At 42.9% G+C, this 16,322-nt stretch overlaps 1 protein-coding gene across 1 annotated transcript in view; it reads left to right on the plus strand.

Annotated features, from left to right (window-relative positions):
* Positions 1-16,322, plus strand: part of SV2B (synaptic vesicle glycoprotein 2B) — a 58,428-nt gene that overhangs the window by 34,489 nt on the left and 7,617 nt on the right. The window contains exons 3-11 of the mRNA XM_083871057.1: positions 3,479-3,659; positions 4,273-4,424; positions 6,264-6,397; positions 7,150-7,239; positions 9,380-9,490; positions 10,600-10,688; positions 11,390-11,554; positions 14,111-14,244; positions 14,982-15,182. Coding sequence (XP_083727183.1) covers positions 3,479-3,659; positions 4,273-4,424; positions 6,264-6,397; positions 7,150-7,239; positions 9,380-9,490; positions 10,600-10,688; positions 11,390-11,554; positions 14,111-14,244; positions 14,982-15,182 — 1,257 coding nt within the window. The remainder of the gene's footprint in view (positions 1-3,478; positions 3,660-4,272; positions 4,425-6,263; positions 6,398-7,149; positions 7,240-9,379; positions 9,491-10,599; positions 10,689-11,389; positions 11,555-14,110; positions 14,245-14,981; positions 15,183-16,322) is intronic.

Raw genomic sequence — 16,322 nt, forward strand, 5'->3', positions numbered from 1 at the left:
CAAGATTCTGGTGCAGACCATTGTAATGTTGTGCTGCAGAATATTTGACGGACACAACTAACCCAGCAAAAGAAATATGATTTTGTGATCACTTTTCTTGGTCCAACTCCCCTTAAAATTTTAGTTTCCTTGATGTGAACTGGATCTTTTTCAGAAGTAGCAACCATCACTGTGTTCTCTGGAAGATTGTCTCCCTGCAAAGAGGCTGTTTGAGTAACTATTCCACTCCTCCCTGGGTCCCTGCCACCTTGTTGTCAATCCAGGGCACAGCAATCTGCAGAGCAGACGTTGTTCTGGGTCCCGAGATCCATCAGCTGACAGAGTGTTCTATAGCAGCTACCCCAAAATTTTAATTACATTGGCCAGAACATGCAGTCTTCACTTCATTTTGTTTCAACCCTGAAGCACATTTTTCCATAACTAGGCTCCTTCCCTCAAAACCTGGCTAAGTAGACAGTCTCTGGTTGTCCTTGATATTTTCTTTATTACAGATTGTTATTGTTTTAAATTTCTGGGGGGACCCTGCATCAATTGGTTTATCATATACAATAACTAATTAAAGCAACATCCTCTAGATGAGTTCATGACATTAACAGCTCTGCTGGGATTTATCTGCTCCCTGTTTGATGGATGTTGTGTTGCAGAGATCCAAACTTCCCTTCCATCACAAGTTTGGGCTCCTTAGTCAGAATCTGCAGGGGTTTGGTTGCAAAAGCAGTTCCACTTCTTGACGTGGAGTTTCAAGCACTGCCACATCCCATGCTGAGCCCACTCTTCTCCTGGCCAGAGAACATGCTGCCTCTCACCAGTCACTGCAGTAAAACACCATCTAGAAGGCAGTAGCAATCTCCTCCACCTCCTCCTGACCTGGAACATTTTCTGTTATTAAGAGGATTTGGATGAACATCTGCCATCCAGGGATTTTCTCCGGAAAAAAGAAAAAAGGGGGGAAAAAAAAGAAAAAAATTACAAAAATTAAGTTTGGCAGATCATTTTTTCTTCCTTATCAGGGTCTGGCAGTGCTGGTAGGGCTCGCTGCCAGATGGGTGGCTGTGATGCACCAGTGAGTAGATACAGGGCTGATCATCACTTCCTTCCACTCTCTGCCATCAGAGTTGCTCCATTAAATGTGGCTCAGGAGCCAGGGTAAAAGCATTAAGCCATCCAGGACTGCATTAAGATCCTTCCTTCAGGAAATATTTGTACTGAAACTGGTTTTGCTTTGGCTCACCCTTGTAATATGCACCTCAGTGAACAAGCTGGAGGTCAAAGTAAATAGAAATAGAGATCCCAGACTCTGAGATATGTCTGTATCTTATCTTCAGATCAGTACCTGAAACCTTTACACACTTTCAGATCTCCTCACCAGGACAGCTTGGATCAGGAGGATGGGGCAGGGAGTGCAAGGATTGGTTGCACAGTGCCACATGCTCATGGTGGAGGTACAATTGGCCAAATCCTGCTCCACAGTTCTGGTACAAAGACTTTTAATACACAAGAACAGATTTTTTGCCTTTGACACACAAATCCTGCCCATCAGACATCATGTGGATTGAAAAGAATCACTCACAGAGAGGTGACCCCACTGTGGAATAGAGAGATTTAAGAAATCCAAACTTTTCCACATCTGATCGATGTGACGCAAGTGTCCTTCAAATGCTGCAATGGATCTCTTCTGCATAGCTTTTAATTTAGTAATGCATTTTAAATCAAGTGCAGGCATTTGCAATCAAAAGGAAGACAGGATCAGCTGCCAGACAACTCTGCATTAGCCCTTAGCTGGCTTTGCTGGATGGCACAGAGCTGCATTCAGACTGATTGTTTTGTTTAAACATTAATGAATTACAAAAACATTCATTACCACCTTGTTTTCCAAGTGTATTGTGATCTGGGGAAGGCATTGGCTCTCAAGAGAAGCCAAGCTTGGTTCAAGGTGAGGAATGAACCTCCAAAGAGCCAACCATGCCTGAAAAAATGTTTCTTTTAGCTGTATTCCTTCAATCAGTGAATAGGAATGTTTCCTATTAAGGCAGTGTATTTACTTGCTCAGTGTCCGATGCCTTCACTCAGGGCCAGAGGTGCAGGGAGCACTGCTGCTTTCCTTCAACCCCTGCTCAGCTGGGTCTTGAACCTGACATTTCCCCAGTCTCCAAACATCCTCAAGCATCATCCTTTTCCTTCAAGAACTCCCTGTGCTGCAAGTTCTGCTTTCCGGCGAGCAGATGTTCCCCATCCTAAAATAGTTCAGCTCCTCTGGATCACATCCAGCCGTGGTCAGGCCCTACCAGGATCTCCACAGCAGGATTGTGCAGCCTGCAGACACAGCCCACAATCCTGTCAATGGGGTTTAATGTGATGCAGCAGGTATTCTTGGGAGCAGCCTCTTGTACCTCTCTGCTCCCCAGGAAAAGTTGTGATTGCAACCAATTTCTTCTGAACTACGTCTGGAAAGTAGAGAAAATAAATAAAAAATGTCTTCCTGAACTTTTAAGCATTATTAGCTAGTACTATTTACACTGGTTCCTGCATAAAAGCAAAAGGCAATAAAATCTGTGGCCCTTCTGCAACAGTGGCAGTAGAAAAGGACAACTACCATATTTTCCAGGAGAGTAGAAAGCACAAATTGAGCAGAGTACAGGGAGACTATCCAGAGTGGAAACTCATTCTCTCCTATTCAGCCTGGCACTGAATGAGTCATTGAGACTGTGTTTTGAGGATCCCATAGAAGAAGATCTAGTGAAGTCAGATTAAAAAGAAGAATCCATCTTTCTCAGCAATGTTAGAGAGATAACTCTATAGAGCAAACTGTCCAGACAAGCCTTAGATTCTCCCTTCTCCTCAAATTTTCAGATCAAGACTGCACTCTTGAGTAAGATGTCCTTTAGTTAGACGCCAGATCTTGGCTCAGTAACGAAGGAAGTAGCTGAGCTACACGAGGTGAGTCTGGGTAACAGACTGATCCTTTCAGATACAGCTGGGAAAAGCAGAGAGTGAAAGAGATGAAGCTCTGCAAAGAGATTTAGCCATGCCTCATCAGTCTCTCTGCTCTCACAGCTTTCTGAGCATAAACAGCAGCCTGACAGAGCCTCTCCCCACACATCCTGCACCCTGCTGCACTCAGGGGGGTCAGAGGAGTTAAGACATCAGACTTCTGTTGTATTGTTGGTGGCACATAGCTGGGACACGTGCATCCTAAGCTGCTTATGCCTGGCCATTGCTTACGTGCAGGGGATGTGTGAGCAGAGAGGTTGGGAAGGAAAGATGTGGGTCTGGTCAAATGAGGGTATGTCCATATTCCCTGAAATGATGCAACCTCTCAGGCACGAGATGGGATAATTACTGTCCTGCCAATGGGCAGAGTTTCTGGCTTTTGAGATTTGGAGTGGTTAAGAGTATTTCTATTGCATTGTATGCCAAGACAACATCAGCTGTACTATCTCCACCCTGTTAACAAGCTGACTGTCTCTCTCACTTGCAGGCTTGATAGTCTACTTAGGAATGATGGTGGGGGCTGTGTTGCTGGGAGGTCTCGCTGATAAACTGGGAAGAAAGCAATGCCTCATCATATCACTTGCAATCAATGCTGCCTTTGCATTCCTCTCCTCCTTCGTCCAGGGATACGGATTCTTCCTCTTCTGCCGCCTTATCTCAGGCCTCGGGTGGGTACCTGGTGAACCTGGCCCCTGTCCTGGAGGAGCCCCAGCACAGCTGGGCAGTGTGGGTGTGTGGGCTGGGACAAGGAAGGCTGCTCAGGAGATGCATCCCTGGTACCCAGCAGGGATGGCATTGCCATTTAGGATGTGTGTTTGTGCTGGCTCACTCTGGACCCTTAGAGCTGTAATGGTGGCAAAGGTTGGTCATTGATGTCCTTCTGGTACTGCCTAAATTGTGCAGAAATGTGGATGAGAGTGAAAAATGCCCACCTCCAAGGCCTCCAATGAGACCCTCAGCAGTTCCCATTAGCTGCCTGTACTTTGGCACCCTAAAATGAGTGATCATGAAATAATAAGAGATGTTTAATTGAAGAGCAGGGTATTACTCTGGGTTTGTACAAACTGTACAGGAAATTCAGCTTTTAGAGCATGAGGAGGATCTTGTTCATCTTTGATGTCCAAGACCAGTCCAGCCAAAGAGGTTTGCATTTTTCCTCCAAGCCTCACTTCTGAGCAGCCCACCTGTGAGTGTGACCTTCCCTCATTAAACGTGCAATCCTAACCACAAAGACATTGAAGAAGACTCTTATTTTTCCAATGTGCTGTTTTTTCTCCTCAGTATTGGGGGCACCCTCCCCATCGTGTTTCCCTATTTCTCTGAATTCCTGTCTCGTGAGAAGAGGGGGGAACACCTGAGCTGGCTTTGCATGTTCTGGATGATTGGTGGCATTTATGCTTCAGCAATGGCTTGGAGCATCATCCCACATTACGGTAATTTGTGCTTTTGACTTTCTACACCACCACATTCCTACATCACTCACTACACCACCCCAAACCCTTGCACAGGTAGTGACAGCTCTTACACATCCCAACACAAGTATAAATTGATACCTGAAGTGCACACAAGTGTCATAAATGGACTGCAGGATTGACTGATGGATGCTAAGGCTGCAGATAAGGCTGGATGGGCCTGCTTTCCATCTAAAGCCTCAGATACATCCCTTGAATTACACTGCTGGAGCCTGAGCTCTTAATCTAAATGTCAGCTCATTTGGGGAAAAAATCAACTGAGATTATATTGCAAAAATTGATCCAGTTATCAAAAATAAGCAACTTTAATCAGCAAATTACTGGATGCTGTGAATGACAGCAATGAGGACAGCACATGTGCTTTCCCTTAGCCGCGTGTCCACACTGTCAGGGCTGGGTACCTGGTGACACATCTGCCCAGCACTGATGGGCTAAAGCCACTTCTGACTTCATCTTAATGGATGTAGGAGTGGAATGAGTTCCCTGCCCTCAGCTGGCAGTGGGAATGAAAAAGTAGATGCCTGTAAACTGAAATTTACTTGTGCTCTGAGAAGCAAAATTCTGCATGTCACATAGAATTCCTTGTAACTTGTGTACATAACCTGGGAAAACACCAGAAGCAAGTATCTACTGGAAAAGATTAATTCCCCCAGTATTCAGTGACACCAGCTGTTTGCAAAATTCTGTTTGAGGAAAGTAGGACAGTTCACAAAACCCACAAAGGAAACCACTAACATTTACCTATAATTTCATTTTTAGCTTATTTAAAGCACATTCAGTATAAAGAAATATTCATGCTTTTGATTGACATGACAGAGACTGTTGGAAGAAATAGGCAAATTTACTGCAGTGGTTTCAGGCAGAAATAATTCTATTACCTGCAACAACATTTGCTTTTAAAAGCCCTTAGATATTTACATTACAATTATTTTTCAGATAACTTTTTGATGTTGTGTTTTTGTAGCTTCTTTGTTGATTTCCAGTGTTCCACCTACTATTTTGGAACTTTGTGAAATCATTAGAGCACCATGACTGGCTCAGATGAGACCTCTGCAAAACCCAGTGCTTGATGATTTCCTTATTATGTGAATAAAAGTTTTTATAGAAATAAAGGCTTTAAACACTCTTTATGAGATTTGAGCCTAGGGAGATTGAATGGAGCAATGTAAGAGAATGAGGCTGTACTTTCCAGTTCTTAGCAGGGGAATACCTAACTTGGTAAACTCCAGGAAAAAAGCAGGAGACAGGGTACCTCAAAAGCAGGATTAGGATTTTGATATTTTTAAGCTTGAATCCCAGCTCAGATTTTGTAGGTCTGGAAAAAAAAAATAAACTTGCTTTTCTTGCTCACTTCCATGAAATGTGAAATACATATGTGATGTAGGAGACGGAAAGAAGCTGTCTCCTATGTGCCTCTCAGAGCAGAGATTTAACCTTTATAAACCTTCGGTAACAAAACTGAGAAGCAATCAGTTATGGCCCTTATTCCTGTACCATTTTCCAGCCTTATTTGCCTACAGCTGCATAGAGCTGTTCCTATCACAAGGTGATTTCTAAACTCCAAGATAAAAGGAGGTTCTTACAAGGCAGAGCCTGAGCACGTTCCAGTTTCTGTAACGGACAGAACATGCTATCTACTGAGCATGTTATCAAGCCTCCAAGAACCACCAGTACTAAGAATAGCAAACTTTCAACCTGCCCTCATGCCAGACAGAGCTGCAAAGTTCAGAGCTGCTTTAGCAGAGAAAAACTCAGAATTCCTGGACAGTATTTTTACTTGTTGTCTCTTGCTGTTTCCAGGCTGGGGGTTCAGTATGGGAACCAAGTACCACTTCCACAGCTGGAGGGTTTTTGTACTCGTGTGTGCTCTGCCCTGTATTGCCTCCCTGGTGGCGCTGAAATTCATGCCTGAGAGCCCACGGTTTTTGCTGGAGGTAAGATGATTCATCTCAAATGTTGCAGTCTGATATCAGGAGAGGATGGGCAGGTCCCTAATGTGTCACTGTCTGTCTTTCTTTGTCCCATCAAACACACCGAGCACAAGCTCTGAGGGAAAGCCACTCCTACGTGTCTACAGCAGCTCCACAGACTGCTTAAAGCCCAAAGATTGCAGACTGTGGGGTCAATCACTGATGATTAGTGTGTCACTGCCACTTGGGGTACAGAAGGAAGGGAGTGAGAAATGGGAATTTAATCTGTCCAACAAAGGCACTTTGAAAACATCTCACAGGGTTTGGGCACGGAACTCCTGAATCCTGGTGGAAGAGCAAAGGGCAAAATACATTTCACTGAGTAAAATTCTTAAACCTCAGAAATCTTAAGCAAGTATTCTGTATCTCCACAGATGGGAAATGTAGCAATACATAGTTCAAGCCTGAAGTCTTTAACAGAGTTGGGATGAGAGCCCAGTTCTCATCCATCTCCTCTTCTTTCATCTGTTTTTAAAGCTCTATCCCTGACCCCTTTTCTGCCTCAGGCAGTTTTAGGACAATTCCTTTCTCCAGCACAGAGATGCTGCACTCTGTGAATACCAACCATGCTTTCAGCTCTGCAGGTTTCATGCACCCAGGCTGTCTGTGTGCTTCTCTACTTTGCTGAACCTCTAGAATTGCTTTCTCTCTGTGCTTTGATAAATTACAGAGCTGGGAGCTTGAACACTTGTTTTCCTTCTCTTTGGTGTTTTCAGATTGGTAAACATGATGAAGCTTGGATGATACTCAAGCAAGTTCATGACACCAACATGCGAGCCAAGGGTGAGCCAGAGAGGGTGTTCACGGTGAGTTGAGCAAAGCCACGGGTTAAGAAAAGCTGAACATACCCTCCCCAGTGCAGCACAGCACAACTCTATCCCTCCTCAGGACTTTTTCAGTGTAATCTCTCCCCCAGCAACCAGAAAAAAAGGACTGTGAGAAACATTTTGTGCGTTGAAATTTAGATGCCAGTCTGTTTTCCTCAGCATTAGTCAAGTCTGTCAATTGCAGTGAGTACTCTTCATCCCTGGTGTTACTCTGCATCCTTTAGACCAGTGATTTCTCAATTATGCACATGCTTAATATTTCTCAATTATGCACATGCTTAATTGGCTTTCTCTAAGAGACTGAAACAAAATAAGAGAGATATTAGCCATGAGGGAGACCTGAGTCATTCCTTTCTCCATTCTGGCTTCTAATCAAAGTCTGATTAAACTTCGTGTACTTTCTAATAAGCTTTCCAAGCTCCACCTGCCTCATATCCAGTCTTTAATCTCTCCAAGGGAAAGTGGGATGAGTGGCTATTACTCATTGGTCTGCTGCTTGTTGTGAAAAAGGTCACACCAGCAGAGTCATTAATAGTAAAATCAGAGGAAAGGTTTATGCTGGGGTTAGCTGCAAATTACTATAATTCAGTTGTAAAATCCTGGTTAGCCAGCCAAGGAAGTAGTCTTGATTTATGTTTTTAAAGATGGGAGTACACATGCTTTTAAAGGATGGGAAAAAGGAGATACCCTTGTGTGTGAAACATGTATTTTTGATCAAGAAGGGGAGCAACTCTCCACGTTCAGGAGGGTTGTCAGGAAACTGTGCCCCTCAGGAGTGATTCTTCAAGAAAATTAACATTTCATATCCAAGCATGACAATCGTGTGCAGGTTCATGTAGGATGTTAATGAGCATTTATTATTTTTAGGCTACCAACCACTTGAGTAATTCAAGCCCTGATAGCAAAGGTGAGAGAGACGTTTTCTTTAAATCCATCACTGGCTTTGCCCTAATGCTGAGCTGGGAAATAAAACTCAAATATAAATATATAAAAACACATATATATATATATATCTCACAAAATAGGGCACTATGAGAGTCTGATCTGAGCAGGAGAATGAAGGAGCAGCTGTACAGCTTCTGTTAGTGCTCATTACTCCATGGAACAGAGTCATGGCTGCAGTGGAGGGCTGAGCTCTGTTCACACCTCGAGGCACTGCCTGAGCTGGGATGTACTGACACCCACTGGCACAGGCAGGTGATCAGTGCTCCTGGTGCTGCACAAACTGTCAGGGTCTGTGTTTTTCTGATAGGCCAGAAGTTGTCAGTTTGTGGTGAGTCAGCTGGTGAGGGACAGTTCCCAGATCTGACATTTAGTGGGTGCCAGGAATAGGAATGTGGAGACTCTGCGGCTGAGCCAAGGCGCTCGTTCACACTCAGAAATTTATTCAGCAGATTTTTGCCTCCTCCATGTGTTTACAAACAATTCTGTTTTCCTTGAATATGTCCTTTAATTAAAGCTACTAAGCAAATATTTACTGGGATCCATTTGTAATTTTTCCTGAGCAGTCCAGTTCAGGTATTCAGCAGTGAATATTCAGACTCCAAACTGCATTGTGTGGGCTCACTTGATGGCAAAGATGCATTTTCAGCTGCAAAGATTCCCATCCACACATTCATTTGTCATAGAAGTTCTGCCAGTGGTATTTAAAAGATGTTGAATGAGAAATATTCCTGCTAGTTTTCTTAGTAAAATGAAATCCTGAGGACACAGTTTGCGTACAAGTGGCTGATTTTGGAGATAATTTTTACTATACTTTCTGAGTCCTAATTTCTATTGGGAATCTGAAGATAGAAAAATAAGGTAGTATACAGGTACATTAGCCAGTAAATCAAATATTGGAGTGGACATGATGTACTTAAAATATTTCATGGAAGAAGAGAGAGAGAATGAAGGGATGGATGAAAAGGAGGAAGGAAGGCTTATTTCTGTTAATAGTCTCTTGCTGTAATTAAATCAATTAGCTCAATTGCTAGTGCTAACTTTCAAGGAAAAAATAATAGGGGCTATTAGGTGGAAACATTGCCCAGAAGACAGTGGAATTTAAATCCACCCAAGATCAATTCTAGAAACCTCAGACCAATTTTCAATTATTTTTTTTCTTTTTCTTTTTCTCCAGGTTTCCTATATCAAAACTCCAAAGCAAGTAGATGAATTTATTGAAATCCAGAGCTCAACAGGGACCTGGTACCAGCGGTGGCTGGTCAGAATCACAACTACTTTAAAACAGGTAAAGAGAAGAACAAAACTTCACACAGTGTTTCAGTGCCTCTTTGCTGCAGGTCATTGTACCTTGAAATCCTGACTCTCACCTCAGAAAATCTTCTGATTTTTGCAAAGAGCTGTAGTCTGACTGCACTTTCTGTGCAGATGTGTGCACCTGCAATCTGCCAGCCAGGCCCCAAAATGCTCCTGGGAGCATCATTTTCACCCAGCAGTGCAGAGCTCACAGGACCAGCCACAGCCCCAAGTGCTTGGCTCTCCTCCTGAGCAGATAAATATTGATTCTCTCTCCCCAAGCCTAAGTGAAATTATCACCTGCAGTGGAGGCAGAAAGCGTTTGCTCTTTGTTCCTGCTGAGACCAAGTTTCTAAGAATGTTATATAGTCTCCTAGGCTAATTTAACCTTTCACACCTACTATGCTGCTCACCTAATGCCCACGTGGGACTGTAGAGAACCTTCACAGAACTTCTAGTCTTGAAGGCTGAACTGAAAATAAAGGAAACTTCTTCTTCTTAATTAATAGCAATGCAGGTGCTATACTATTACTATACTTATTGGGAAGATTACGAGCTTGAGGAGTTACATCCCCTCATGTTCTTGGCAGAATTTTCTGCAAGGAGTCAAGAGCAGATCTTGGCCTGCCTCCTGCTTCACTTCTTCCCTACCTGATTTAATCTTATTCCTCCTGAAGTGCCAGCTGTGTTTGGGTTTTTGCTCTTCAGAGAGCTTTCGATCTCAGTCTGAAAGCACTCCTGACACTGTACATATATTTGAAAAGATAAAGTTGTCAGAGGGTCTGAGAATGATCTCATATCCACATTTGCTGATATAACCTGAGAGAGACACTGCCTCACACCCAGCCCTAATCATGCACTCCAGCTCATTACAGAGGGCTCAGATCAAGTACTCTGGCACTGAGCTGAATAAGTGATTTTTTTGTAAGCCATTTACTCGACAAATATAATTATGAAAAAACACTGAATGTAAGCCACGCATCTGACCTTCCCCTAATGAACCCATTTTTCTGACATTAGGTTTATGATGCACTCAGAAATTAAGCTGTCAAGAGTCTGCTGGGCAGTCCTGGCAGCTAATTCCTTCTTGTGGATTTGTAGGTCTGGGACAACGTGCTATATTGTTTAACAGCTCAGTACAGGATGAACACACTGATGCTGGCTGTGGTTTGGTTTACAATGGCCTTAAGGTAAGGAAGGTACTTCTTTGTATTTTTCAGGAAACTAAAGCACTATTCAGAGTCTGAACAGTTATTTACACATGTAAATAAACTATTACAAAATTAATCCTGGTCTTATTTTAAAGAGTCTTTGTGAACTAAGCCTTGATCTCCTACAAATATTGATCAATCTGATTGCTTTATATGAAGTACAAGGTGTTCTGAACAAACCGCACTTGAGAAGTGGTTGGTAGCACAGTAATAAATTGACTTTCTCACATTTAGATCTTCCATTTGATCTTGTCCACACACACACACAAAAGACACAACCCTACCAGATTTTCAGATGTTCCTTAGTCTAGATCAAAACCACTCAGGAAGTCTGAATCTAAACTACAGGTAAATTTTGTCTAATTCTCACTTGAACTGCACACTTACAGAAATAATTTGTTTCTATTCTGCTATGGGTAGCAAACTTAGCATATGTCTTTATTCCCCAGCCAAGGGGAACTGAATTGTCCTGCTTTAAGTGAAAGGGAAGGGACCAACATGGTTCTGTGATCAGCAGAGTGCTTAGAGTGCAGAAACACTTTGCTCAGTCCTATGTCAGAACTGAGCAAGAGTTTGTGTCAGACGTGCATTCACATATGGAGTTTAACAAGTTTACAAGCTGTGAAGTGGATCTTTGGAAGAATCTTGTATCCCTGATGTGTCTCCCAATCCTGCTGCAGTTACTATGGCCTTATTGTCTGGTTCCCTGACATGATCCGCTATTTCCAAGATGAGGCGTATGAATCCCGAGTGAAGATCTTTGATGAGGAAGAAGTGTCCCATTTCACCTTTAATTTCACCTTGGAAAACCAGATCCATAGAAATGGGGAATACAAGAATGACAAGTAAGTGAACAGAATTTGCTCTGATGTATTCAAACTGAAATAAATTTGTAGAAAGCTCTTTCTTTCTTTTCCATTCTCCATCAATTTGAACCTCTCAGTTGTTTTTTTTTTGGACACTCAATCTAAATCTCTCAAGTCTCAGAGGTATTTTTTGACAGACAAAATATCATTTTAATCCTGTTTTTCCACCTGCTTTGCCTCTGTCACTGACTTCTGCAGAGCCCAGGGGATGTCTGTGAGGAGTTCTGCTTCCAGCAGGAAGGATCTCACAGGATCCCACAAGATCCCACCCTGTGTTGGGATCAGGGCAGTGAACACCCACCTGGCAGCCCTGGATGCAGAAATTACTTCTTTTTCCTTAGCCCACACTGACATCTACTGGGCTTGGGCAGCCACTGGTAATAAAATTGCTGCTGTATTTCCAAAATAAAAAGCTATTTCTTCTCAAAGTCCTTTATATGAATGACCCCAGTCTCCATCCTGCAGCCCATTAGTGCAAGCTGGGCCACAGCCACACTGGGGTTCTTCTCCCAGTGAAGTCACATCTCCCATGGATGAGTGTGTCACCTACTCTTGTAGTGTTTTGAAGTCAGTGAATTTGCTCCAGCAGAACATGATCGTTTTCCTTCCTTTTTTTCCTCCTATTTGGGCTGGACTTGTTGTTTTTGCTTCTGTGTCCAACCTGGACCCCAATCACTCTATGTTCCACAGCAATGTAAATCCTAGTCGTTCCATTATTACTTTTCAAAATCCCAATAAAAAGGAAAATTATCACTATGTAATTTCTGTGGTCTCATTGCCCCAGGCAGACCTAACCTGCTGCCTGGATGGTGGGAGCTCCTCCCCATGTGGGAAGGTCCCACTGGATAGTCAATGTTACACACCACACTCATTGTTTTAATCTTCACAGCTGAAACCACATCTCATTGCCCAGCCAGGCTGTTCCAATCCCCTCAGAAACTATTTGTCTCTGTTTCCATGTTATATATTTGATACACATTGGTGGGGGACCCCAACATATGTCCTCATGTCCTTCCATACACCTTTCCTCAGCAAGGAGCTGAACTTGATGATGCCCCACAATTCCTGTTCCCCAAAAGAAAGTGGTCAGATTTGGGGATTGGAGACATTTTTCTTATGCCTAGAGGAGGTGCTGAATTTTCACTAACTTCATTGAGAATTAAGGATACTCAGCGCTTTGCTGGATGAAGACATAAAACTGATGTAAATCACTATTCTCCTGCCTTGGCCCTCTCCATTTCCAATACTCAAAACCTCATGGAGCTAAATTGCAGTAATGCCCAGAAGTTATCTCAGTATGGTTTACAGCTGTGTTTTCCTTGCAGCCCTTGGCTGTGAGCTAAAACTCCATGGATCACCAGGCCATGGCTATCTGACTCTTCTAAAGCTTGGTGTTAAGAAAGCAAACTGCAGGGGGAGAAAAAGGGCTTTTAACAGCCTTTAGGAGTAAATACATCACAGGCAAATACATCACTGGGCAAATGCAGAACAGCTTAAGTTTTGCTGCAACCTCTGAGACCCTCTACATGGAGCAAAACACTTGAATAATCTTCTTGTGGTATTTTGTGCATTAATAATTCCTGTTAGTAGGCTCAGTCAAGAAGCCCTGCAGTGCTCATTTAAAGGTGTAAACAACCATCACGTTACGCTGTGTTAAAAGTGCTCAATTCAATTAAGCTGCAGAGTATATGTCAGAAGGGTTTTTTTTTTCATCTGGTGACAGTCTTTAACTACAGCAATAATGCTTGTTCTTAATAGCTCCTTACATCTTCTAAACATGCCTGTGCATTACCTAATACATCTTCTCAGTGTTCCTGCAAAATCTCACAGGTAAATCAATATTGTGTCATCTTTCAGGCAGCCAGGTCAGACGTGTCACGCTTCCCATCAGAGGAGAAATCAATCACTTGACACAGTTTATTATTTTTAGTGAAATCTGTTTTCATTACATGATAAGTAATAAACCTCGGACAGAGATGGTTACAAGCAGGACTGAGATAATCTCCCCACTCTCTCCAGAATCCCTACTGCATTTTCACTTTAAAAATCACTTTGAGTTTAAACAACTGTCAGAAGCCTTTCACCAAATGGCTCAATAGGCTCCTGATAATGTCTGGTTTTATTTATGATGGAGGAAGGAGGAGACTAAGGAAGGCAGCAAGGTCAGCTCATGAAGGAAATGCCCTGCACTGAGTGAAATTCTGTCTTCAGGCAGACTAGGACTGAACAGGAGAGGATTTGGGTCCCCTCAGCTTTAGAAGCACATTTTCTCAGGTGTGGTTATATTGAGGAACAGAAAAACTGCCCAAACCTTAAAAGATCCATGTCTCTTTAAAAAAACCACCTTTTCAGACCCTTCTTTCCTAATAAAACACAGAAAGACCTGGAAGGAGTTATACATTCAAGCAACACCTTTTCTGTAAATGACACTAGAAATTGGAATTAGAGCTCTGTCTCTTTTAACAGCCACTGCACATTATACAGCGTAGAAAATATCTTAAAGCACAGAGTGAAGTTCTGTTTCCTGCCCCACAGATTTATTGGCATGAAATTCAAGGAAGTGAGATTTGAGGATTCATTATTTGAGGATTGCTACTTTGAAGATGTGAGATCCAGTGAGACCTTCTTTGAAAACTGCACCATCATCTCTACTGTCTTTTATAATACTGGTAATGGGATTCCTGCTGCAGTGTCATCTCTGTAACTAGGAACTATTTTATCAGAAAACTATTTTATTAGAACTATTTTATCAGAACTGTTTTATCTGCTTTCTGGGAGAAAGGATGGTAGGGGTCTGTGGGTTTGAGTGTGTGCTGGGTAATGAGAGTGATGCTGGAGGAAAAGAGTGTGATGCATTTGGAAGGAGACCTCAAGCTGCCCCATCAGTGATTTTAATCCCATGGCTTCTGGTGTCTCTGGGTGCTACATGGGAAATGCAAAATTCCATGCTCAGGCCCTGACAGGTTAAAGTAATGGCAAAATTCTCAGCACTTTACAGTTCTACTCAGTAAAACTGGCTTAAAATATAATTTCAAGCCACTGGCAGTTGAAGATCATCAGCAGTAAAAGAGTCACCAATTTATACCAAAAAAAGCTCTTAATTTCTACTCTAATAAAGGACAAATGATAATGCTATGAAAACCAAAGCCTGAATTGCCCTGTCCTTGTGGCATGAGGATACTGGTTCAGGTGACTGCACAAATAAAAGGAGTTTATGAGCTTGCACCTACCAGCAGCCAAGGACCCAGCTGGAGTTTGCCACTCTAATAAATTTCCACTGAAATAAATACTTCCTGACCATTTCCATTGGATAATAAACTGCTCCTGGGTCTTTGGTTTGGTCCTTGCTGTTGTATGAAGGGAGTTCAGCCACGCAGGGTCAAGCCTTTGCCTCTTTCCCTCACAGATCTCTACGAACACAAATTCATCAACTGCAGGCTCATCAACACCACATTTATGATGGAAAAGGAAGGCTGCCACATCGACTTTGAGGAGGACAATGATTTTCTGATCTACCTGGTCAGCTTCCTGGGCAGCCTGTCCGTGCTGCCAGGCAACATCATCTCTGCATTGCTCATGGACAAAATTGGGAGGATAAAGATGATTGGTGAGTGGGGATGATGGGGCAGGACATGGTGGGAGCACAGCCCTGCAAAGAGCCCTGCTCAGTGTGAAGAGCTCTGGTGGGAATGAGTCATCCCCAAAACAAAAGGAGCAGAAGGATAAAGACTAGAGAGTGAGGCAGGTGATCTACTCCAGGGCAGTGAGCAAGTGACCTACTCCTCACCTCCTCACCCTGCTTTTCTCTGTGTAACTTGTTCTTTTTCTTAATTTTGCCTTTTGTCAAATCCTGCATGTTTTTCCAGTGTTCAGCAAATCAGGGTCAGAGCTAAAAAATGACCTCTTGGTCCTGTTGAGTTGCTGCTGAAGTCCAAAGCCTCTGTATAAAAAAATTAACATTTTGCTTGTAGCAATGTATATTCACAAAGATTATTTGATGTGGCAGCTTGACAGCCCAGGAGTTCCCTCTTTTGGCTTTTATCTGATTTTCGAATGATTGCACAAGCAGCTTCAGAGACCATATGGTAAATTAACTGACCATGTCACAGCCAAGAAAGGAGCCACCCTTTAGCATCATGGGAAAAAGTTATCAAGTTATCACCTTATCAGCTTTGTGAATGTTTTGGGAATTGCTGGTGTTGCAGCCTCCAGGGATCAGACCTTGCTCTCCAGGTACTGTAGGACTCATGCCCTGGGGAATAGCCAGAAGAAGGTAATAAAATCAGGGATGTGGCTCAGGGGTAAGGGATGAATCACTCTCTTGAGCTCCTCTCTCTCCTCTGAGAACAGAGGGAAGGTTTAGCTCAACCTCACCTTCAGACAGGTTAAAGTAGAGCAAGATGAGTGATGTCTCAGGAATGTACACTGAGGGAAAATGAGCATTCATGTGGTGAATTTGGAAAAGACCCAAACAAACTAGAGGGTCTGTGGGAAATAAATGAGAGGAAGCTGAATGAGAATCAGATTGTCCATCCTGCAAACATGTCAGCATTTCAGCATTTTCATCTGGAATTGAGATGACAGCTGGAGCCCTAAATGCTTATTTCTCCTGGAAAAACGAAGGGAACAGGACAAAAATTAGTAACGACATGCTGAAACATTTCACTCTGGAATTTCCAATAGAAAGAGCCTCCTGGCGTCCCACCTGCATCGCTCTGTCGAACATATTATTTCTGGTCAGCTTAAC

The sequence above is a fragment of the Zosterops lateralis genome (assembly GCF_965231275.1).
Source record: "Zosterops lateralis genome assembly, chromosome: 13".
Classification (NCBI taxonomy): Eukaryota; Metazoa; Chordata; class Aves; order Passeriformes; family Zosteropidae; genus Zosterops; species Zosterops lateralis.